The sequence below is a fragment of the Salvelinus alpinus genome, chromosome 4, assembly GCF_045679555.1.
Source record: "Salvelinus alpinus chromosome 4, SLU_Salpinus.1, whole genome shotgun sequence".
Lineage (NCBI taxonomy): Eukaryota > Metazoa > Chordata > Actinopteri > Salmoniformes > Salmonidae > Salvelinus > Salvelinus alpinus.
In genome coordinates this window covers 91,575,191-91,601,835 of record NC_092089.1, presented here as the reverse complement: position 1 = coordinate 91,601,835, position 26,645 = coordinate 91,575,191, and the positions used below count along the sequence as shown (strand labels likewise).

Genomic DNA, 26,645 nt, shown 5'->3' with positions numbered 1-26,645 from the left:
GTTGCTTTCCATTATAATGAGGATCAGTCCAGCCAGGGAAACCATGCATGCACACAGGCACTCACACAAGTATGGACACACACCATATCTCTCTCTCTCTCTCACACACACACACCATATCTCTCTCTCTCTCTCACACACACAAACAAACACTTCCAGTAGCAGACTGCCGCATTCAACATATGGTCATTATGAGCACTGTTGTTTTTGGAACAGTTTCTCTCTCTCTCTCACAGACAGACAGACAGACAGACAGACAGACAGACAGACAGACAGACAGACAGACAGACAGACAGACAGACAGACAGGCAGACAGACAGACAGACAGACAGACAGACAGACAGACAGACAGACAGACAGACAGACAGACAGACAGACAGACAGACAGACAGACAGACAGACAGACAGACATTATATATCTCCTAGTGTTGTTTACTAGTAATATATATATATTATATATCTCCTAGTGTTGTTTAATAGTAATATATATATATTATATATCTCCTAGTGTTGTTTAATAGTAATATATATATATTATATACCTCCTAGTGTTGTTTAATAGTAATATATATATATTATATATCTCCTAGTGTTGTTTAATAGTAATATATATATATTATATACCTCCTAGTGTTGTTTAATAGTAATATATATATATTATATATCTCCTAGTGTTGTTTAATAGTAATATATATATATTATATACCTCCTAGTGTTGTTTAATAGTAATATATATATATTATATATCTCCTAGTGTTGTTTAATAGTAATATATATATATTATATACCTCCTAGTGTTGTTTAATAGTAATATATATATATTATATATCTCCTAGTGTTGTTTAATAGTAATATATATATATTATATATCTCCTAGTGTTGTTTAATAGTAATATATATATATTATATATCTCCTAGTGTTGTTTAATAGTAATATATATATATTATATATCTCCTAGTGTTGTTTAATAGTAATATATATATATTATATATCTCCTAGTGTTGTTTAATAGTAATATATATATATTATATATCTCCTAGTGTTGTTTAATAGTAATATATATATATTATATATCTCCTAGTGTTGTTTACTAGTAATATATATATATTATATATCTCCTAGTGTTCTTTAATAGTAATATATCTATATATTATATATCTCCTAGTGTTGTTTAATAGTAATATATATATATTATATATCTCCTAGTGTTGTTTAATAGTAATATATATATATTATATATCTCCTAGTGTTGTTTAATAGTAATATATATATATTATATATCTCCTAGTGTTGTTTAATAGTAATATATATATATATTATATATCTCCTAGTGTTGTTTAATAGTAATATATATATATTATATATCTCCTAGTGTTGTTTAATAGTAATATATATATATTATATATCTCCTAGTGTTGTTTAATAGTAATATATATTATATATCTCCTAGTGTTGTTTAATAGTAATATATATATATTATATATCTCCTAGTGTTGTTTAATAGTAATATATATATATATTATATATCTCCTAGTGTTGTTTAATAGTAATATATATTATATATCTCCTAGTGTTGTTTAATAGTAATATCTATATATTATATATCTCCTAGTGTTGTTTAATAGTAATATATATATATTAAATATCTCCTAGTGTTGTTTAATAGTAATATATATTATATATCTCCTAGTGTTGTTTAATAGTAATATATATATATTATATATCTCCTAGTGTTGTTTAATAGTAATATATATATATATTATATATCTCCTAGTGTTGTTTAATAGTAATATATATTATATATCTCCTAGTGTTGTTTAATAGTAATATATATATATTATATATCTCCTAGTGTTGTTTAATAGTAATATATATATATACTATATATCTCCTAGTGTTGTTTAATAGTAATATATATATATATTATATATCTCCTAGTGTTGTTTAATAGTAATATATATATATTATATATCTCCTAGTGTTGTTTAATAGTAATATGTATATATTATATATCACCTAGTGTTGTTTAATAGTAATATATATATATTATATATCTCCTAGTGTTGTTTAATAGTAATATATATATATTATATATCGCCTAGTGTTGTTTAATAGTAATATATATATATTATATATCTCCTAGTGTTGTTTAATAGTAATATATATATATATATTAAATATCTCCTAGTGTTGTTTAATAGTAATATATATATATTATATATCTCCTAGTGTTGTTTAATAGTAATATATATATATTAAATATCTCCTAGTGTTGTTTAATAGTAATATATATATATTATATATCTCCTAGTGTTGTTTACTAGTAATATATATATATTATATATCTCCTAGTGTTGTTTAATAGTAATATATATATATTATATATATCCTAGTGTTGTTTAATAGTAATATATATATATTATATATCTCCTAGTGTTGTTTAATAGTAATATATATTATATATCTCCTAGTGTTGTTTAATAGTAATATATATTATATATCTCCTAGTGTTGTTTAATAGTAATATCTATATATTATATATCTCCTAGTGTTGTTTAATAGTAATATCTATATATTATATATCTCCTAGTGTTGTTTAATAGTAATATCTATATATTATATATCTCCTAGTGTTGTTTAATAGTAATATCTATATATTATATATCTCCTAGTGTTGTTTAATAGTAATATATATATATTATATATCTCCTAGTGTTGTTTAATAGTAATATATATATATTATATATCTCCTAGTGTTGTTTAATAGTAATATCTATATATTATATATCTCCTAGTGTTGTTTAATAGTAATATATATATATTATATATCTCCTAGTGTTGTTTAATAGTAATATATATATATTATATATCTCCTAGTGTTGTTTAATAGTAATATATATATTATATATCTCCTAGTGTTGTTTAATAGTAATATATATATTATATATCTCCTAGTGTTGTTTAATAGTAATATATATATATTAAATATCTCCTAGTGTTGTTTAATAGTAATATATATATATTATATATCTCCTAGTGTTGTTTAATAGTAATATATATATATTATATATCTCCTAGTGTTGTTTAATAGTAATATATATATATTATATATCTCCTAGTGTTGTTTAATAGTAATATATATATATTATATATATCCTAGTGTTGTTTAATAGTAATATATATATATTATATATCTCCTAGTGTTGTTTAATAGTAATATATATATATATTATATATCTCCTAGTGTTGTTTAATAGTAATATATATTATATATCTCCTAGTGTTGTTTAATAGTAATATCTATATATTATATATCTCCTAGTGTTGTTTAATAGTAATATATATATATTATATATATCCTAGTGTTGTTTAATAGTAATATATATATATTATATATCTCCTAGTGTTGTTTAATAGTAATATATATTATATATCTCCTAGTGTTGTTTAATAGTAATATCTATATGTTATATATCTCCTAGTGTTGTTTAATAGTAATATCTATATATTATATATCTCCTAGTGTTGTTTAATAGTAATATATATATATATTATATATCTCCTAGTGTTGTTTAATAGTAATATGTATATATTATATATCTCCTAGTGTTGTTTAATAGTAATATATATATATATTATATATCTCCTAGTGTTGTTTAATAGTAATATTTATATTATATATCTCCTAGTGTTGTTTAATAGTAATATATATATATTATATATCTCCTAGTGTTGTTTAATAGTAATATATATATATTATATATCTCCTAGTGTTGTTTAATAGTAATATATATATATTATATATCTGCTAGTGTTGTTTAATAGTAATATATATATATTATATATCTCCTAGTGTTGTTTAATAGTAATATATATATATTATATATCTCCTAGTGTTGTTTACTAGTAATATATATATATTATATATCTCCTAGTGTTCTTTAATAGTAATATATCTATATATTATATATCTCCTAGTGTTGTTTAATAGTAATATATATATATTATATATCTCCTAGTGTTGTTTAATAGTAATATATATATATTATATATCTCCTAGTGTTGTTTAATAGTAATATATATATATTATATATCTCCTAGTGTTGTTTAATAGTAATATATATTATATATCTCCTAGTGTTGTTTAATAGTAATATATATTATATATCTCCTAGTGTTGTTTAATAGTAATATATATATATTATATATCTCCTAGTGTTGTTTAATAGTAATATATATATATATTATATATCTCCTAGTGTTGTTTAATAGTAATATATATTATATATCTCCTAGTGTTGTTTAATAGTAATATCTATATATTATATATCTCCTAGTGTTGTTTAATAGTAATATATATATATTATATATCGCCTAGTGTTGTTTAATAGTAATATATATATATTATATATCTCCTAGTGTTGTTTAATAGTAATATATATATATTATATATCTCCTAGTGTTGTTTAATAGTAATATATATATATTATATATCTCCTAGTGTTGTTTAATAGTAATATATATATATTATATATCTCCTAGTGTTGTTTAATAGTAATATCTATATATTATATATCTCCTAGTGTTGTTTAATAGTAATATTTATATTATATATCTCCTAGTGTTGTTTAATAGTAATATATATATATTATATATCTCCTAGTGTTCTTTAATAGTAATATATATATATTATATATCTCCTAGTGTTGTTTAATAGTAATATATATATATTATATATCTCCTAGTGTTGTTTAATAGTAATATATATATATTATATATCTCCTAGTGTTGTTTAATAGTAATATATATATATTATATATATCCTAGTGTTGTTTAATAGTAATATCTATATATTATATATCTCCTAGTGTTGTTTAATAGTAATATATATATATTATATATCTCCTAGTGTTGTTTAATAGTAATATATATATATTATATATATCCTAGTGTTGTTTAATAGTAATATATATTATATATCTCCTAGTGTTGTTTAATAGTAATATGTATATTATATATCTCCTAGTGTTGTTTAATAGTAATATATATATATTATATATCTCCTAGTGTTGGTTAATAGTAATATATATATATTATATATCTCCTAGTGTTGTTTAATAGTAATATATATATATTATATATCTCCTAGTGTTGTTTAATAGTAATATATATATATTATATATCTCCTAGTGTTGTTTAATAGTAATATATATATATTATATATCTCCTAGTGTTGTTTAATAGTAATATATATATATTATATATCTCCTAGTGTTGTTTAATAGTAATATATATATATTATATATCTCCTAGTGTTGTTTAATAGTAATATATATATTATATATCTCCTAGTGTTGTTTAATAGTAATATATATATATTATATATCTCCTAGTGTTGTTTAATAGTAATATATATATATTATATATCTCCTAGTGTTGTTTAATAGTAATATATATATTATATATCTCCTAGTGTTGTTTAATAGTAATATATTTATATTATATATCTCCTAGTGTTGTTTAATAGTAATATATATATATTATATATCTCCTAGTGTTGTTTAATAGTAATATATATATATTATATATCTCCTAGTGTTGTTTAATAGTAATATATTTATATTATATATCTCCTAGTGTTGTTTAATAGTAATATATATATATTATATATCTCCTAGTGTTGTTTAATAGTAATACATATATATTATATATCTCCTAGTGTTGTTTAATAGTAATATATATATATTATATATCTCCTAGTGTTGTTTAATAGTAATATATATATATTATATATATCCTAGTGTTGTTTAATAGTAATATATATATATTATATATCTCCTAGTGTTGTTTAATAGTAATATATATATATTATATATCTCCTAGTGTTGTTTAATAGTAATATATATATATTATATATCTCCTAGTGTTGTTTAATAGTAATATATATATATTATATACAGTGGGGAGAACAAGTATTTGATACACTGCCGATTTTGCAGGTTTTCCTACTTACAAAGCATGTAGAGGTCTGTAATTTTTATCATAGGTACACTTCAACTATGAGAGACGGAATCTAAAACAAAAATCCAGAAAATCACATTGTATGATTTTTAAGTACTTAATTTGCATTTTATTGCATGACATAAGTATTTGATACATCAGAAAAGCAGAACTTAATATTTGGTACAGAAACCTTTGTTTGCAATTACAGAGATCATACGTTTCCTGTAGTTCTTGACTAGGTTTGCACACACTGCAGCAGGGATTTTGGCCCACTCCTCCCTACAGATCTTCTCCAGATCCTTCAGGTTTCGGGGCTGTCGCTGGGCAATACGGAGTTTCAGCTCCCTCCAAAGATTTTCTATTGGGTTCAGGTCTGGAGACTGGCTAGGCCACTCCAGGACCTTGAGATGCTTCTTACGGAGCCACTCCTTAGTTGCCATGGCTGTGTGCTTCGTGTCGTTGTCATGCTGGAAGACCCAGCCACGACCCATCTTCAATGCTCTTACTGAGGGAAGGAGGTTGTTGGCCAAGATCTCGCGATACATGGCCCCATCCATCCTCCCCTCAATACGGTGCAGTCGTCCTGTCCCCTTTGCAGAAAAGCATCCCCAAAGAATGATGTTTCCACCTCCATGCTTCACGGTTGGGATGGTGTTCTTGGGGTTGTACTCATACTTCTTCTTCCTCCAAACACGGCGAGTGGAGTTAGACCAAAAAGCTCTATTTTTGTCTCATCAGACCACATGACCTTCTCCCATTCCTCCTCTGGATCATCCAGATGGTCATTGGCAAACTTCAGACAGGCCTGGACATGCACTGGCTTAAGCAGGGGGACCTTGCGTGCGCTGCAGGATTTTAATCCATGACGGCGTAGTGTGTTACTAATGGTTTTCTTTGAGACTGTGGTCCCAGCTCTCTTCAGGTCATTGACCAGGTCCTGCCGTGTAGTTCTGGGCTGATCCCTCACCTTCCTCATGATCATTGATGCCCCACGAGGTGAAATCTTGCATGGAGCCCCAGACCGAGGGTGATTGACCGTCATCTTGAACTTCTTCCATTTTCTAATAATTGCGCCAACAGTTGTTTCCTTCTCACCAAGCTGCTTGCCTATTGTCCTGTAGCCCATCCCAGCCTTGTGCAGGTCTACAATTTTATCCCTGATGTCCTTACACAGCTCTCTGGTCTTGGCCATTGTGGAGAGGTTGGAATCTGTTTGATTGAGTGTGTGGACAGGTGTCTTTTATACAGGTAACGAGTTCAAACAGGTGCAGTTAATACAGGTAATGAGTGGAGAACAGGAGGGCTTCTTAAAGAAAAACTAACAGGTCTGTGAGAGCCGGAATTCTTACTGGTTGGTAGGTGATCAAATACTTATGTCATGCAATAAAATGCAAATTAATTATTTAAAAATCATACAATGTGATTTTCTGGATTTTTGTTTTAGATTCCGTCTCTCACAGTTGAAGTGTACCTATGATAAAAATTACAGACCTCTACATGCTTTGTAAGTAGGAAAACCTGCAAAATCGGCAGTGTATCAAATACTTGTTCTCCCCACTGTATATCCTAGTGTTGTTTAATAGTAATATATATATATTATATATATCCTAGTGTTGTTTAATAGTAATATATATATATTATATATATCCTAGTGTTGTTTAATAGTAATATATATATATTATATATCTCCTAGTGTTGTTTACTAGTAATATATATATATTATATACCTCCTAGTGTTGTTTAATAGTAATATATATATTTTATATCTCCTAGTGTTGTTTAATAGTAATATATATATATTATATATCTCCTAGTGTTGTTTACTAGTAATATATATATATTATATACCTCCTAGTGTTGTTTAATAGTAATATATATATATTTTATATCTCCTAGTGTTGTTTAATAGTAATATATATATATATTATATATCTCCTAGTGTTGTTATCAATGAGTAGCTCACTCATTGACAAACAAACACATAAACACAAACACTCTAAAGTCAGTGGACATTATCCCCTCCCTCCAGATGGTGTGTGAGACGGCAACAAATGGCTCTCTACTCCCGTCCCACTGAGATTAAAATAATATGCATGAGTTTACAAATCTGTACTGGCACAAAAACAAAAATGAAATTAACGAGATATGCCATGCGGGGACAATAATCAGGAGACTAATGGTTACAGTGGTGACTTCATCATCATAGAACAGGAACAAGAGATGGAGGGAGGCAGCACAAAGGGGGAGGGAGGGAGGGAGGGAGGGAGGGAGGGAGGGAGGGAGGGAGGGAGGGAGGGAGGGAGGGAGGGAGGGAGGGAGGGAGGGAACAAGAGATGGAGGGAGGCAGCACAAAGGGGGAGGGAGGGAGGGAGGGAGGGAGGGAGAGAGGGAGGGAGAGAGGGAGAGAGGGAGGGAGGGAGGGAGGGAGGGAGGGAGGGAGGGAGGGAGGGAGGGAGGGAGGGAGGGAGGGAGGGAGGGAGGGAGGGAGGGAGGGAGGGAGACTGCTGTATTAGCATGCTAATGTAATTCTTAGGAGGCCCGGCGCACAGACACACACAGACTCAGGGGACGCAACCTTGTCGTGACATTAAAGGAATGTTGAGACAACGTGAGTCGACCTGCTGCGGCTTCACGCAGTGTCCCCATCTCCCCAAGACGTGAGTGAGTGAGTGAGTGAGTGAGTGAGTGAGTGAGTGAGTGAGTGAGTGAGTGAGTGAGTGAGTGAGTGAGTGAGTGAGTGGGTGGGTGAGTGAGTGAGTGAGTGAGTGAGTGAGTGAGTGAGTGAGTGAGTGAGTGAGTGAGTGAGTGAGTGAGTGAGTGAGTGAGTGAGTGAGTGGGTGGGTGGGTGGGTGGGTGGGTGGGTGAGTGAGTGAGTGAGTGGTCTGATGGTGTTGGTCTGATGGTGTTGGTCTGGTGGTGTTGGTCTGATGGTGTTGGTCTGATGGTGTTGGTCTGGTGGTGTTGGTCTGATGGTGTTGGTCTGGTGGTGTTGGTCAGATGGTGTTGGTCTGATGGTGTTGGTCTGATGGTGTTGATCTGATGGTGTTGGTCTGATGGTGTTGGTCTGATGGTGTTGGTCTGATGGTGTTGGTCTGATGGTGTTGGTCTGATGGTGTTGGTCTGATGGTGTTGGTCTGATGGTGTTGGTCTGATGGTGTTGGTCTGATGGTGTTGGTCTGATGGTGCTGGTCTGATGGTGTTGGTCTGATGGTGTCGGTCTGATGGTGTTGGTCTGATGGTGTTGGTCTGATGGTGATGGTCTGATGGTGTTGGTCTGATGGTGTTGGTCTGGTGGTGTTGGTCTGATGGTGTTGGTCTGATGGTGTTGGTCTGATGGTGTTGATCTGATGGTGTCGGTCTGATGGTGTCGGTCTGATGGTGTTGGCCTGATGGTGTCGGTCTGATGGTGTCGGTCTGATGGTGTCGGTCTGATGGTGTTGGTCTGATGGTGTTGGTCTGATGGTGTTGTTGAGTATCATTTTAACATCGTGCAAATGCATTGTATAATTTCCCTTTGCCTGTCAGAACCACGATGAGAACGGCCATGTCTGATTAGGCCTCGCTGTAGTGCACTCTGACTCAGAGAATCCATTTGCATACTCCTCATGTCCTCTCTCATCACCTCCTTCTCAAAAAAAACATTGGTCCCTCCCCTCTGACCTTCTCCTCCAATTGGTTTTCAAAAAAAGAAGCGAGGAGAGAGGGTTCACGAGGAGTTCGCAATTGAGATTCTCCCACTGACTCCGAGTAGCCTTCCATCAGCCTATCAAAAGGTTGGATATCCGGTAGCTTCACGGGCTGTCAATGACTAGTTCACAGGCTAGTAGATCGTGAGAAATAATCACTAGGCCAAATATTACATGATTCAATCTGTGAAATCATTTTTCCTTCCCGAGCTGTTTACATTTAACACAATTCTGCATTTTTTCCCATCTATTTACCCAACATTGTTAAAAGGTTTTTTATTATGTTACAAAAGTAACAGTCCAGCCTGAGACACCCGTACGCGCGAACGTACCGTGGCCGCTTCCAAGGTTTCTTTTCCCCCGCCATCTTTTTTTAAATCAAATATGCTGCTGAGAGAAGTTAACGTAAACATGTTCCTGGTGACAGAACTTCATACAACAGCGTCACCGTTGTGGAGGAAAAGTGTAACGGTCAATCAGTGTGCTTTGCTTGAGACGCCACTTCTGTTATTTCTCATACTTTTCATGGTTATTCTGTTTCTTCACGATTTGTTGTGAAATATGTAGCCTACACACTGTGGCTGCTGTCCAAAAGGCCACTACTAAACAGAATCACCATTTTTTTTTTTATCATTTATAGTAGCCTAGTCCAAATGTAAAAACCCTTTGATTTTCTCTCATCCTAAATAGGCAAGATTCTCAAGGTAGGCTATGATTTATTTTTTGTTCTAAATGCATGGTTTTAAAAAACAAAAAACACAAATATATTATGTATGCAGTGGTGCTATTTGTTTCTATTCATTAAAATGTGATCTACACACTAACTCAATATGCAGGCTGTATATGATACATTTGCATAAACTGAAAATGTTGTATGAAGTAGTCTTTATGAAAGAAAAGGTTTGAAGACCTTTTGCTCTCATCTAAACTGTTCCAATATGATTAGAGAGCGACATTGTATTCTTTCTATTGCAGAGTCGGGGGGGCCTGTGTAACGGATGTGAAATGGCTAGCTAGTTAGCGGTGGTCCACGCTAATAGCGTTTCAATTGGTTACGTCACTCGCTTTGAGACCTCGAAGTAGTGGTTCCCCTTGCTCTGCAAGAGCCGCGGCTTTTGTGGAGCGATGGGTAACGATGCTTCGTGGGCGACCGTTGTTGATGTGTGCAGAGGGTCCCTGGTTCGCGCCCGGGTCGGGGCGAGGGGGCGCCGTAAAGTTATACTGTTACACCTGCAATTTATGGATATACACAAGTCTACTACACCACCCTTGGACCTCATTCACATTTTGTTGCGTTACGAAGATTTTGACATAAATTGAATTGTCATTTTTGGGTGATTGATAAAAGTGTCAAAGTGTAAAGAAAATTCTACACATTTTAACAAATGTAATAACTGATATATAGTTGTTGCAGAAGCCTTTGTTTATTAAGGTAAACATACATTTTTTCGTAAGAAAAATGTGGCTTAACAAATCAGATAATACGTTATATGGACTCACTCTGTGTGAAATAATAGCGGTTGACATGATTTTTGAACGATCATTTCCTCCGTGCTCCATACATAAACTCAAAACGCAAAAAAAGAAACGTCTCTTTTTCAGGACCCTGTCTTTCAAAGATAATTCGTAAAAAATCCAAATAACTTCACAGATCTTCATTGTAAAGGGTTTAAACACTGTTTCCCATGCTTGTTCAATGAACCATAAACAATTAATGAACATGCACCTGTGGAACCGTCGTTAAAACGCTAACAACTTACAGACGGTAAGTAATTAAGGTCACAGTTATGAAAACTTAGGACACTAAAGAGGCCTTTCTACTGACTCTGAAAAACACAAAAAGAAAGATGCCCAGGGTCCCTGCTCACCTGTGTGAACGTGCAATAAGCATGCAGCAAGGAGGCATGAGGACTGCAGATGTGGCCAGGGCAATAAATTGCAATGTCCGTACTGTAAGACGCCTAAGACAGCGCTACAGGGAGACAGGACGGACAGCTGATTGTCCTCGCAGTGGCAGACCACGTGTAACAACACCTGCGCAGGATCGGTACATCCGAACATCACACCTGCGGGACAGGTACAGGATGGCAACAACTGCCCGGGTTACACCAGGAACGCACAATCTCTCCATCAGTGCACAGACTGTCCGAGAGAGGCTAGACTGAGGGCTTGTAGGCCTGTTGTAAGGCAGGTCCTCACCAGACATCATGGGCAACAACGTCACCTATGGGCACAAACCCACCGTCGCTGCACCAGACAGGACTGGCAAAAAGTGCTTTTCACTGACGCGGTTTTGTCTCACCAGGGGTGATGGTCAGATTCACGTTTATCGTTGAAAGAATGAGCGTTACACCGAGGCCTGTACTCTGGAGCGGGATCGATTTGGAGGTGGAAGGTCCGTCATGGTCTGGGGTGGTGTGTCACAGCATCATTGGACTGAGCTTGTTGTCATTGCAGGTAATCTCAACGCTGTGCGTTACAGGGAAGACATCCTCCTCCCTCATGTGGTACCCTTCCTGCAGGCTCATCCTGACATGACCCTCCAGCATGACAATGCCACCAGCCATACTGCTCGTTCTGTGCGTGATTTCCTGCAAGACAGGAATGTCAGTGTTTTGCCATGGCCAGCGAAGAGCCCAGATCTCAATCCCATTGAGCTCGTCTGGTACCTGTTGGATCGGAGGGTGAGGGCTAGGGCCACTCCCCCCAGAATTGTCCAGGAACTTGCAGGTGCCTTGGTGGAAGAGTGGGGTAACATCTCACAGCAAGAACTGGCAAATCTGGTGCAGTCCACGAGGAGGAGATGCACTACAGTACTTAATGCAGCTGGTGGCCACACCAGATACTGACTGTTACTTTTGATTTTGACCCCCCCTTTGTTCAGGGACACATTATTCCATTTCTGTTAGTCACATGTCTCTGGAACTTGTTCAGTTTATGTCTCAGTTGTTGAATCTTGTTATGTTCATACAAATATTTACACGTTAAGTTTGCTGAAAATAAACGCAGTTGACAGTGAGAGGACGGTTCTTTTTTTGCTCAGTTTACAATAAGTGTAAGGTCCCTCAGTCAAGTATTGCATTTCAACCACAGATTCAACTACAAAGACAAGGGAGCTTTTCAAAAAGCCTCATAAAAAAAGGGCAGTGATTGGTAGATGGGTAACAATAACAAACCCAGACATTGAATATCTCTTTAAACACGGTCAAGTTAATAATTACGCTGTGGATGATGTATTAAAACCACCCAGTCGTCCTTCTGAACTGAGCTGCAGGAGAGGAAGGAAACTGCTTAGTGATGTCACCATGAGGCCGTTGGTGATTTTAAAACAGTTACGCAGTTTAATGGCTGTGATGGGAGACAACTGAGGATGGATCAACAACATTGTAGTAACTACACAATAATGATGTAAATGACAGAGTGAAAAGAATCATACAAACATAAAGACTAAAGGTGTTCGAAAACATGCAAATTAATTCTCTCTCTCTCTCTCTCTCTCTCTCTCTCTCTCTCTCTCTCTCTCTCTCTCTCTCTCTCTCTCTCTCTCTCTCTCTCTCTCTCTCTCTCTCTCTCTCTCTCTCTCCCTCTCTCCCTCTCTCCCTCTCTCCCTCTCTCCCTCCCTCCCTCCCTCCCTCCCTCCCTCCCTCCCTCCCTCTCTCCTCTCTCTCTCTCTCTCTCTCTCTCTCTCTCTCTCTCTCTCTCTCTCTCTCTCTCTCTCTCTCTCTCTCTCTCTCTCTCTCTCTCTCTCTCTCTCTCTCTCTCTCTCTCTCTCTCTCTCTCTCTCTCTCTCTCTCTCTCTCTCTCTCTCTCTCTCTCTCTCTCTCCCTCCCTCCCTCCCTCCCTCCCTCCCTCCCTCCCTCCCTCCTCTCTCTCTCTCCTCTCTCCTCTCTCCTCTCTCTCTCTCTCTCTCTCTCACTCTCTCTCTCCTTCCTCTCCTCTGTCTCTCTCTCTCTCTCTCCTTCCTCTCCTCTCTCTCTCTCCTTCCTCTCCTCTCTCTCTCTCTCTCTCTCTCTCTATCTTTCTCTCTCTCTCTTTCTCTCTTTCTCTCTCTCGTTCTCTCTCTCTAGGAGGTGATGCAGATGGAGAGACAGCTAGGGGGTCGTCTGATTGATGAGCCCCACGTCCTGCTGTTTAAAGACAGCTACCACAACCTGCGCCTCTCCATCCACGACATGCCCCAGGCACACTGGAGGAGCAAACTACTGGCCGGGTACCAGGTGAGTTAGGGTCAAGTGTTAGGAGTCAGGGGTCAGGGTTAAGACCCATCCACGACATGCCCCAGGCACACTGGAGGAGCAAACTACTGGCCGGGTACCAGATGAGTTCAAAATATGTTTTCATTATCAATGTGTTGTTTTACAGGGTACGGCGCCCCAAGAGCAAAATATGGTTTAGTACTTTGCTCAAGGGTACATCGACAGATTCCTTTTACAGCTAATTGCCTGTTTGCAGTGATAACTGAGTGAAAGTGACTAATAAAATCGATGGGGGGCCCTAACCCACTTTGCAAGCAAAAACATTTACGTTAATCCTGCAATTCTACACATTTTTCCATAGGCTGGAGAGAAATGTTTGCAGTAAAATGAGCGAGAGTGACTAACAAAATCAATGGGGGGGGGGGGGGGCACTCCCGGTCGGGTAATTCTACCAAGATTACTACAAATGTAGATACTTGGCTAGACTAATTCCCCGATGTGTCACATGTTAGATGACAGGACTAATGGAGTGACTGTCAGTGACTGACATAACAAGAGGATGACCAGGGGCCATATGGCTCTATACAGGGCAGGGATGACCAGGGGCCATATGGCTCTATATAGGGCAGGGATGACCAGGGGCCATATGGCTCTATATAGGGCAGGGATGACCAGGGGCCATAGGGCTCTATATAGGGCAGGGATGACCAGGGGCCATATGGCTCTATATAGGGCAGGGATGACCAGGGGCCATATGGCTCTATATAGGGCAGGGATGACCAGGGGCCATATGGCTCTATATAGGGCAGGGATGACCAGGGGCCATATGGCTCTATACAGGGCAGGGATGACCAGGGGCCATATGGCTCTATATAGGGCAGGGATGACCAGGGGCCATATGGCTCTATATAGGGCAGGGATGACCAGGGGCCATATGGCTCTATATAGGGCAGGGATGACCAGGGGCCATATGGCTCTATATAGGGCAGGGATGACCAGGGGCCATATGGCTCTATACAGGGCAGGGATGACCAGGGGCCATATGGCTCTATACAGGGCAGGGATGACCAGGGGCCATAGGGCTCTATATAGGGCAGGGATGACCAGGGGCCATATGGCTCTATATAGGGCAGGGATGACCAGGGGCCATATGGCTCTATATAGGGCAGGGATGACCAGGGGCCATATGGCTCTATATAGGGCAGGGATGACCAGGGCCCATAGGGGGACACAGTCGTTATTTCAGTGTTTGGTAACTAGTACATTTTGATCATTTAACAGACTAATGAACCTGAATGGTTTAATGAAAAAAATGAAAGTCCACATTTTTAAATGGCTTTTAGACCCCAAAAAATGTCTCTTAAATGTTGCTGATATAACGATGGTCATTTCACGGTCCTTTTAGGAGATGTTCAGATTTTTGGAGAGTTTTAATTGAATGTTGTCGGGGTTTATCTTCCGTTGATCATTTGAAATATTTCTAGGATAGAGGGAGTTGGAGAGAGTCAGGGACTGCATGACTTCTGCTTAAAAACCATTGTGGCCTTGCTTCAGGCTTAGTGGATCAGTATGCCGTGCCTTCAGAGAGGGGGGACTGTGTGTGTGTCAGACTCCACAGCTCCTGTCTGATTGATTCTACTAGGAGCCTCTCTCAAAGGGAGCTCAGATCAAATATAGAAGAGTGTATTAATACAACTGGAACTACCTTCACATCCTGACTCCTGGAACCTCTCAACCTCTCCTCCTATCTCATACTCCCTCCCTACCTCCACCTCTCCTTTACCCCAACCTCTCCTCCTCTCTCTCTCCTCCTCCTCCTCCCTCCCTCCACCTCTCCTTTACCTCAACCTCTCCTCCTCTCTCTCTCCTCCTCCTCCTCCCTCCCTCCACCTCTCCTTTACCTCAACCTCTCCTCCTCTCTTTCTCCTCCTCCTCCTCCTCCCTCCCTCCCTCCACCTCTCCTTTACCTCAATCTCTCCTCCTCTCTTTCTCCTCCTCCTCCTCCCTCCCTCCACCTCTCCTTTACCTCAACCTCTCCTCCTCTCTCTCTCCTCCTCCTCCTCCCTCCCTCCCTCCACCTCTCCTTTACCTCAATCTCTCCTCCTCTCTTTCTCCTCCTCCTCCTCCCTCCCTCCACCTCTCCTTTACCTCAACCTCTCCTCCTCTCTCTCTCCTCCTCCTCCTCCCTCCCTCCACCTCTCCTTTACCTCAACCTCTCCTCCTCTCTTTCTCCTCCTCCTCCTCCTCCCACCCTCCACCTCTCCTTTACCTCAACCTCTCCTCCTCTCTTTCTCCTCCTCCTCCCTCCCTCCCTCCCTCCAGCTCTCCTTTACCTCAAGCTCTCCTTCTCTCTCTCCTCCTCCTCCTCCCTCCCTCCCTCCACCTCTCCTTTACCTCAAACTCTCCTCCGCTCTCTCCTCTCTCCCTCTCTCTCCACCTCCCTCCCTCCCTCTCTCCACCTCTCATTTACCTCCACCGCTCCTCTCCTTCACACCTGCTTGGCGTACTGCAGCCGGAGAAGGAAAGAGAGGGGGGTAAGCAGAAAGAAAAAGGGAGCGATGACCCAAGAGAGAGAGAAGGAAATATCTATATATATATATAGAGAGAGAGAGAGCAAAACCAGGGCAGACCACCTACTCTCTCCACCTCTAGTTCACACAGTGAGAAGTCCTTTCAGAGCAGAGCTTCTCAACTCCAGAGCTTCTCAACTCTAACTAGTACCTAACCAGTCATATATACTAACTAGTATCTAACTATTCATATATAGTAACAGGATGTCAGGATGTGAAGGTAGTTCTAGGAGTCAGAATGTGAAGGTAGTTCCAGGAATCGGGATGTGAAGGTAGTTTCAGGAGTCAGGATGTGAAGGTAGTTCTAGGAGTCAGGTTGTGAAGGTAGTTTCAGGAGTCAGGATGTGAAGGTAGTTCTAGGAGTCAGGATGTGAAGGTAGTTCTAGGAGTCAGGATGTGAAGGTAGTTCTAGGAGTCAGGATGTGAAGGTAGTTCTAGGAGTCAGGATGTGAAGGTAGTTCTAGGAGTCAGGATGTGAAGGTAGTTCTAGGAGTCGGGATGTGAAGGTAGTTCTAGGAGGAGTCAGGATGTGAAGGTAGTTCCAGGAGTCAGGATGTGAAGGTAGTTCTAGGAGTCAGGATGTGAAGGTAGTTCTAGGAGGAGTCAGGATGTGAAGGTAGTTCCAGGAGTCAGGATGTGAAGGTAGTACTAGGAGGAGTCAGGATGTGAAGGTAGTTCTAGGAGTCAGGATGTGAAGGTAGTTCTAGGAGGAGTCAGGATGTGAAGGTAGTTCCAGGAGTCAGGATGTGAAGGTAGTTCTAGGAGTCAGGATGTGAAGGTAGTTCTAGGAGTCAGGATGTGAAGGTAGTTCTAGGAGTCAGGATGTGAAGGTTGTTCTAGGAGTCAGGATGTGAAGGTAGTACTAGGAGTCAGGATGTGAAGGTAGTTCCAGGAGTCAGGATGTGAAGGTAGTTCTAGGAGTCAGGATGTGAAGGTAGTACTAAAAGGAGTCAGGATGTGAAGGTAGTACTAGGAGGAGTCAGGATGTGAAGGTAGTACTAGGAGGAGTCAGGATGTGAAGGTAGTTCCAGGAGGAGTCAGGATGTGAAGGTAGTTTCAGGAGTCAGGATGTGAAGGTAGTTCCAGGAGTCAGGATGTGAAGGTAGTTCTAGGAGTCAGGATGTGAAGGTAGTTCTAGGAGTCAGGATGTGAAGGTAGTTCTAGGAGTCAGGATGTGAAGGTAGTTCCAGGAGTCAGGATGTGAAGGTAGTTCTAGGAGTCAGGATGTGAAGGTAGTACTAGGAGGAGTCAGGATGTGAAGGTAGTACTAGGAGGAGTCAGGATGTGAAGGTAGTTTCAGGAGTCAGGATGTGAAGGTAGTTCCAGGAGTCAGGATGTGAAGGTAGTTCTAGGAGTCAAGATGTGAAGGTAGTTCCAGGAGTCAGGATGTGAAAGTAGTTCTAGGAGTCAGGATGTGAAGGTAGTTTCAGGAGTCAGGATGTGAAGGTAGTTCTAGGAGGAGTCAGGATGTGAAGGTAGTACTAGGAGGAGTCAGGATGTGAAGGTAGTACTAGGAGGAGTCAGGATGTGAAGGTAGTACTAGGAGGAGTCAGGATGTGAAGGTAGTTTCAGGAGTCAGGATGTGAAGGTAGTTCCAGGAGTCAGGATGTGAAGGTAGTTCTAGGAGTCAGGATGTGAAGGTAGTTCTAGGAGTCAAGATGTGAAGGTAGTTCCAGGAGTCAGGATGTGAAGGTAGTTCTAGGAGTCAGGATGTGAAGGTAGTTTCAGGAGTCAGGATGTGAAGGTAGTTCCAGGAGTCAGGATGTGAAGGTAGTTCTAGGAGTCAGGATGTGAAGGTAGTTCTAGGAGTCAAGATGTGAAGGTAGTTCCAGGAGTCAGGATGTGAAGGTAGTTCTAGGAGTCAGGATGTGAAGGTAGTTTCAGGAGTCAGGATGTGAAGGTAGTTCTAGGAGTCAGGATGTGAAGGTAGTTCTAGGAGTCAGGATGTGAAGGTAGTTCTAGGAGGAGTCAGGATGTGAAGGTAGTACTAGGAGGAGTCAGGATGTGAAGGTAGTACTAGGAGGAGTCAGGATGTGAAGGTAGTACTAGGAGGAGTCAGGATGTGAAGGTAGTACTAGGAGTCAGGATGTGAAGGTAGTTCTAGGAGTCAGGATGTGAAGGTAGTTCTAGGAGTCAGGATGTGAAGGTAGTTTCAGGAGTCAGGATGTGAAGGTAGTTCCAGGAGTCAGGATGTGAAGGTAGTTCTAGGAGTCAGGATGTGAAGGTAGTACTAGGAGTCAGGATGTGAAGGTAGTTCTAGGAGTCGGGATGTGAAGGTAGTTCCAGGAGTCAGGATGTGAAGGTAGTTCTAGGAGTCAGGATGTGAAGGTAGTTCTAGGAGTCAGGATGTGAAGGTAGTACTAGGAGTCAGGATGTGAAGGTAGTTCTAGGAGTCAGGATGTGAAGGTAGTTCTAGGAGTCAGGATGTGAAGGTAGTTCTAGGAGTCAGGATGTGAAGGTAGTTCTAGGAGTCAGGATGTGAAGGTAGTTCTAGGAGTCGGGATGTGAAGGTAGTTCTAGGAGTCAGGATGTGAAGGTAGTTCTAGGAGTCAGGATGTGAAGGTAGTTCTAGGAGTCAGGATGTGAAGGTAGTTCTAGGAGTCAGGATGTGAAGGTAGTTCTAGGAGGAGTCAGGATGTGAAGGTAGTTCTAGGAGTCAGGATGTGAAGGTAGTTTCAGGAGTCAGGATGTGAAGGTAGTTCTAGGAGTCAGGATGTGAAGGTAGTACTAGGAGTCAGGATGTGAAGGTAGTTCCAGGAGTCAGGATGTGAAGGTAGTTCTAGGAGTCAGGATGTGAAGGTAGTACTAGGAGTCAGGATGTGAAGGTAGTTCCAGGAGTCAGGATGTGAAGGTAGTACTAGGAGTCAGGATGTGAAGGTAGTTCTAGGAGTCAGGATGTGAAGGTAGTTTCAGGAGTCAGGATGTGAAGGTAGTTCCAGGAGTCAGGATGTGAAGGTAGTTCTAGGAGTCAGGATGTGAAGGTAGTTCTAGGAGTCAGGATGTGAAGGTAGTTCTAGGAGTCAGGATGTGAAGGTAGTTCTAGGAGTCAGGATGTGAAGGTAGTACTAGGAGTCAGGATGTGAAGGTAGTTCCAGGAGTCAGGATGTGAAGGTAGTACTAGGAGTCAGGATGTGAAGGTAGTTCCAGGAGTCAGGATGTGAAGGTTGTTCTAGGAGTCAGGATGTGAAGGTAGTACTAGGAGGAGTCAGGATGTGAAGGTAGTACTAGGAGGAGTCAGGATGTGAAGGTAGTACTAGGAGGAGTCAGGATGTGAAGGTAGTTCCAGGAGGAGTCAGGATGTGAAGGTAGTTTCAGGAGTCAGGATGTGAAGGTAGTTCCAGGAGTCAGGATGTGAAGGTAGTTCTAGGAGTCAGGATGTGAAGGTAGTTCTAGGAGTCAGGATGTGAAGGTAGTTCTAGGAGTCAGGATGTGAAGGTAGTTCCAGGAGTCAGGATGTGAAGGTAGTTCTAGGAGTCAGGATGTGAAGGTAGTACTAGGAGGAGTCAGGATGTGAAGGTAGTACTAGGAGGAGTCAGGATGTGAAGGTAGTTTCAGGAGTCAGGATGTGAAGGTAGTTCCAGGAGTCAGGATGTGAAGGTAGTTCTAGGAGTCAAGATGTGAAGGTAGTTCCAGGAGTCAGGATGTGAAGGTAGTTCTAGGAGTCAGGATGTGAAGGTAGTTTCAGGAGTCAGGATGTGAAGGTAGTTCTAGGAGGAGTCAGGATGTGAAGGTAGTACTAGGAGGAGTCAGGATGTGAAGGTAGTACTAGGAGGAGTCAGGATGTGAAGGTAGTACTAGGAGGAGTCAGGATGTGAAGGTAGTTTCAGGAGTCAGGATGTGAAGGTAGTTCCAGGAGTCAGGATGTGAAGGTAGTTCTAGGAGTCAGGATGTGAAGGTAGTTCTAGGAGTCAAGATGTGAAGGTAGTTCCAGGAGTCAGGATGTGAAGGTAGTTCTAGGAGTCAGGATGTGAAGGTAGTTTCAGGAGTCAGGATGTGAAGGTAGTTCCAGGAGTCAGGATGTGAAGGTAGTTCTAGGAGTCAGGATGTGAAGGTAGTTCTAGGAGTCAAGATGTGAAGGTAGTTCCAGGAGTCAGGATGTGAAGGTAGTTCTAGGAGTCAGGATGTGAAGGTAGTTTCAGGAGTCAGGATGTGAAGGTAGTTCTAGGAGTCAGGATGTGAAGGTAGTTCTAGGAGTCAGGATGTGAAGGTAGTTCTAGGAGTCAGGATGTGAAGGTAGTTCTAGGAGGAGTCAGGATGTGAAGGTAGTTCTAGGAGTCAGGATGTGAAGGTAGTTCTAGGAGTCAGGATGTGAAGGTAGTTCTAGGAGTCAGGATGTGAAGGTAGTTCTAGGAGTCAGGATGTGAAGGTAGTTCTAGGAGTCAGGATGTGAAGGTAGTTCCAGGAGTCAGGATGTGAAGGTAGTACTAGGAGTCAGGATGTGAAGGTAGTTCCAGGAGTCAGGATGTGAAGGTAGTTCTAGGAGTCAGGATGTGAAGGTAGTTCTAGGAGTCAGGATGTGAAGGTAGTTCTAGGAGTCAGGATGTGAAGGTAGTTCTAGGAGTCAAGATGTGAAGGTAGTTCTAGGAGTCAGGATGTGAAGGTAGTTCTAGGAGTCAGGATGTGAAGGTAGTTCTAGGAGTCAGGATGTGAAGGTTGTTCCATGAGTCAGGATGTGAAGGTAGTACTAGGAGTCAGGATGTGAAGGTAGTTCCAGGAGTCAGGATGTGAAGGTAGTTCTAGGAGTCAGGATGTGAAGGTAGTTCTAGGAGTCAGGATGTGAAGGTAGTTCTAGGAGTCAGGATGTGAAGGTAGTTCTAGGAGTCAGGATGTGAAGGTAGTACTAGGAGGAGTCAGGATGTGAAGGTAGTTTCAGGAGTCAGGATGTGAAGGTAGTTTCAGGAGTCAGGATGTGAAGGTAGTTCTAGGAGTCAGGATGTGAAGGTAGTTCCAGGAGTCAAGATGTGAAGGTAGTTCTAGGAGTCAGGATGTGAAGGTAGTTCTAGGAGTCAGGATGTGAAGGTAGTTTCAGGAGTCAGGATGTGAAGGTAGTACTAGGAGTCAGGATGTGAAGGTAGTTCTAGGAGTCAGGATGTGAAGGTAGTTCCAGGAGTCAGGATGTGAAGGTAGTTCTAGGAGTCAGGATGTGAAGGTAGTTCTAGGAGTCAGGATGTGAAGGTAGTTCCAGGAGTCAGGATGTGAAGGTAGTTCTAGGAGTTAGGATGTGAAGGTAGTTCTAGGAGTCAGGATGTGAAGGTAGTTCTAGGAGTCAGGATGTGAAGGTAGTTCCAGGAGTCGGGATGTGAAGGTAGTTTCAGGAGTCGGGATGTGAAGGTAGTTCTAGGAGTCAGGATGTGAAGGTTGTTCTAGGAGTCAGGATGTGAAGGTAGTTCTAGGAGTCAGGATGTGAAGGTAGTTCTAGGAGTCAGGTTGTGAAGGTAGTTCTAGGAGTCAGGATGTGAAGGTAGTTCTAGGAGTCAGGATGTGAAGGTAGTTCTAGGAGTCAGGATGTGAAGGTAGTTCAAGGAGTCGGGATGTGAAGGTAGTACTAGGAGGAGTCAGGATGTGAAGGTAGTTTCAGGAGTCGGGATGTGAAGGGAGTTCTAGGTGTCTCTGCCAGGTCTCTCTCTCTCACCTGCTCCTCTCACTGTGACCCAGGTGGACAGGAGAGGAAGGGCTGTTGTGAGTGCTGTCTGTGAGCTCCTGAATCTATCTCTCCTAGTCTGAGAGCAGCAGGTACCTAAAGAGAATACTGTGTCTGTGAGCTCCTGAATCTATCTCTCCTAGTCTGAGAGCAGCAGGTACCTAAAGAGAATACTGTGTCTGTGAGCTCCTGAATCGCTCTCTCCTACTCTGAGAGCAGCAGGTACCTAAAGAGAATACTGTGTCTGTGAGCTCCTGAATCGCTCTCTCCTAGTCTGAGAGCAGCAGGTACCTAAAAGGAATACTGTGTCTGTGCCAAAAAAGCAGTAGCAGTAGCATAATGCACTAGATGCTACTAATGCACACTTGGGACAAGCCTCAGTCTCTTCTCAGCAGCACTGTCACCACCTGGGTCACAGTGCCCCTGTCTGGCCACATGTGTGTACTACAGCTGCTCTGCCCTCTGAAATGACTGGTTATGGTTAGGTACTAGTTACTGTATATGAATAGTTAGATACTTGTTAGTATATATGAATGGTTAGATACTAGTTAGTATATATGAATAGTTAGATTCTAGTTAGTATATATGAATGGTTAGATACTAGTTAGTATATATGAATAGTTAGATACTAGTTAGTATATATGAATGGTTAGATACTAGTTAGTATATATGAATAGTTAGATACTAGTTAGTATATATGAATAGTTAGATACTAGTTAGTATATATGAATAGTTAGATACTAGTTAGTATATATGAATGGTTAGATACTAGTTAGTATATATGAATAGTTAGATTCTAGTTAGTATATATGAATGGTTAGATACTAGTTAGTATATATGAATAGTTAGATTCTAGTTAGTATATATGAATGGTTAGATACTAGTTAGTATATATGAATAGTTAGATTCTAGTTAGTATATATGAATGGTTAGAGGTAGAGGTGTCTGTCTTAGTCTGTGTCTGTGTCTATCTCTCTCTCCGTCTGTGTCTCTCTCTCCGTCTGTCTCTCTCTCTCTCCGTCTGTCTGTCTGTCTCCTCTGTCTCTGTATCTCTCCATCTGTCTCTCTGTGTCCGTCTCTCTCCGCCTGTCTCTCTGTGTCCGTCTCTCTCCGCCTGTCTCTCTGTGTCTCTGTCTCTCCTCTCTCCCCTCCCCTTTCCCCCTCGGTCTTATTTAGTCTGACATACACTACATGACAACAGTATGTGGACAACTGCTCGTCGAACATCTCATTCCAAAATCATGGTCATTAATATGGAGTTGGTCCCCCCTTTTCTGTTATAACAGCCTCCACTCTTCTGGGAAGGCTTTCCACTAGATGATGGAACATTGCTGCGGGGACTTGCTTCCATTCAGCCACAAGAGTATTAGTGAGGTCGGGCTCTGATGTTTGGCAATTAGGCCTGGCTCACAGTCGGCGTACCAATTCATCCCAAAGGTGTTCAATGAGGTTGAGGTCAGGGCTCTGTGCAGGCCAGTCAAGTTCTTCCACACCGATTTAGACAAACCATTTCTGTATGGACCTCGCTTTGTGCCAAGGGGCATTGTCATGCTGAAACAGGAAAGAGCCTTCCCCAAACTGTTGCCACAAAATTGGAAGCACAGAATCGTCTAGAATGTCATTGTATGCTGTAGTGTAAAGATTTCCTTTCACTGCAACTAAAGGGCCCGAACCAGCCCCCGACCATTATTCCTCCTCCACCAAACTTTACAACAACACCACTTACAGTTGACCGGGGGCAGCTCTAGCTGGGCAGAAATTTGACTAGCTGACTTGTTGGATAAGGTGACTTCCTATGACGGTGCCACGTTGAAAGTCACTGAGCTCCTCAGTATGGGCCATTCTACTGCCAATGTTTGTCTATGGAGATTGCATGGCTGTGTGCTCGATTTTTTTATACACCTGTCAAGTTGAAGGGGTGTCCACATACTTTTGCATACAGTAAATAGTGTAACCTCTGCCTTAACCCAGTGCTTCTCCGAGACATGCATATGGAGCGACAGGGAGAGAAGGTTTTAGTCATGAATAAATTCTATCAGACATTCAGTTGGTACCTGACTGGTTTGTAAAGAGAGGAACTGGAGCTTCCGTATTTTTTTATTTCACCTTTATTAACCAGGTAGGCTAGTTGAGAACAAGTTCTCATTTGCAACTGCGACCTGGCCAAGATAAAGCAAAGCAGTGCGACACAAACAACAACACAGAGTTACACATGGAATAAATAAACATACAGTCAATAACACAATAGAAAAAGTCTATATACAGTGTGTGCAAATGAGGTAAGATAAGGGAGGTAAAGCAATAAATAGGCCATAGTGGCGAAACAATTAAAATATAGCAGTGTGACAAACAACAACACAGCAACAACAACAAAGTTCCGACATTAAAACCTAGTCACTTTAAAAAAATATATATTTGGTGGGAAAGAATGATGGTAGCCTCAACGGTATGGCCCTGCCTGCAGTTTGAAATGAGTTGCAGGCGATTTCGCCAGCCAATGCTAAGTAGCATTAGCACAATGACATGTAAAAGCTAACACACGGCACTAACACCAGCAGCAACAATGAACCCCTCCACCTTTCATAATCCATTGAGAACATTGAGACTCAGAACTCAACTATCCTACTCAATGACCATATCTGCTCCTTTAAAACCGAGGATCTTTGGACACGTGGCTTTCTCCAATAATATAAGTCAACTAAGATAATGATAATCTACTTCTTATACCCAGATAATCACATCTGAAACCTTGCTTTATATCATGTCATATTGTGTTGTGTTCTAGACAGTAATGTCGCAGTTGTAAATGAGAACTTGTTACCTGGTTAAATAAAGGTGAAATAAAACATTTAAAAATGTTATTGTGATCTTGTTCTCTAGGAGATCCCATTCTACCACATCTGGAAGGGTTCCCAGCGGTTCCTCCACTGCACCTTCACCCTGGAGCGGCTCAACCTCAGTACCTGTGAGCTCACCTGTCAGCTGTGTGTCTGGCAGGTAGAGGGGGAGGGACAGAGTTTCAGCCTCGACTTCAACATCGCCAAGGTAACACTCAGGTCTCATACAGTGAATTCAGAAACTATTCAGACCCCTTGGCTTTTTCCACATTTTGTTACGTAACAGCCTTATTCTAAAATGCAATAAATTGTTTTCTTCCCTGATTATTCTACACACAATACCCCATAATGACAAAGCAAAAACAGGTTTTCATGAATTTTAACAAATTTATTAGGAATATAAAAAAATATATGACATTTACATAAGTATTCAGACCCTTTACTCTGTACGTTGTTGAAACACTTTTGGCAGCGATTACAGCCTCAAGTCTTCTTGGGTATGACGCTACAAGCTTGGCAAATCTGTATTTGGGGAGTTTCTCCCATTCTTCTCTGCAGATCCTCTCAAGCTCTGTCAGGTTGGATGAGGAGCATCGCTGCACAGCTATTTTCAGGTCTCTCCAGAGATGTTCGATCAGGTTCAAGTCCGGGCTCTAACTGGGCCGCTCAAGGACATCCACAGACTTGTCCCGAAGCCACTCCTGCGTTGTCTTGGCTGTGTAATTAAGGTCATTGTCCTGTTGGAAGGTGAATCTTCGCCCCAGTCTGAGGTCCTGAGCGCTCTGGAGCAGGTTTTCTTCAAGGATCTCTCTGTACTTTGCTCTGTTCATCTTTCCCTCGATCCTGACAAGTCTCTCAGTCTCTGACGCTGAAAAACATCCCCACAGCATGATGCTGCCACCACCATGCTTCACCATAGGGATGGTGCCAGGTTTCCTCCAGACGTGACGCTTGGCATTCAGGCCAACGAGTTCAATCTTGCTTTCATCTGTCCAGAGAATCTTGTTTCTCAAAGGTCTGAGATACTTCAGGTGCCTTTTGGCAAACTCCAAGTGGGCTTTCATGTGCCGTTTACTGAAAAGTGGCTTCCGTCTGGCCACTCTACCATAAAGGCCTGATTGGTGGAGTGCTGTAAAGATGGTTGACCTTCTGGAAGGTGCTCCCATCTCCACAGAAGAACTCTGGAGTTCTGTCAGAGTGACTGTCAGGTTATTGGTCAACTCCCTGCGAAGGCTCTTCTCCCCCGATTGCTCAAAAGTTTGGCCGGGCGGCCAGCTCTAGGTAGAGTTTGGTGATTCCAAACTTCTTCCATTCAAGAATGATGGAGACTGTGTTCTTGAGGACCTTCAATGCTACAGCCATTTTTTGGTACCCTTCCCCAGATCTGCACTGTGCAGTCAATCACGGATTGACTGCACACTTTAATAATGTTTACATACCCTACATTACTCATCTCATATGTATATACTGTACTCTATACCATCTACTGCATCTTGCCTATGCCGTTCGGCCATCGCTCATCCATATATTTATATGTACATATTCTTATTCATTCCTTTACACTTGTGTGTATTAGGTAGTAGTTGTGGAATTGTTAGGTTAGATTACTTGTTGGTTATTACTGCACTGTTGGAACTAGAAGCACAAGCATTTCACTACACTCACATTAACATCTGCTAACCATGTGAATGTGACCAATAACATCTGCTGA

General features: G+C 40.1%; 1 protein-coding gene across 1 annotated transcript in view; it reads left to right on the top strand.

Moving 5' to 3' along the window:
• LOC139574675 (netrin receptor UNC5A-like) overlaps nt 1-26,645 on the top strand; it is a 623,219-nt gene that overhangs the window by 578,972 nt on the left and 17,602 nt on the right. Inside the window, exons 13-14 of the mRNA XM_071399451.1 lie at nt 13,758-13,907; nt 24,978-25,142. Of these exons, the coding sequence (XP_071255552.1) occupies nt 13,758-13,907; nt 24,978-25,142 (315 nt within the window). The remainder of the gene's footprint in view (nt 1-13,757; nt 13,908-24,977; nt 25,143-26,645) is intronic.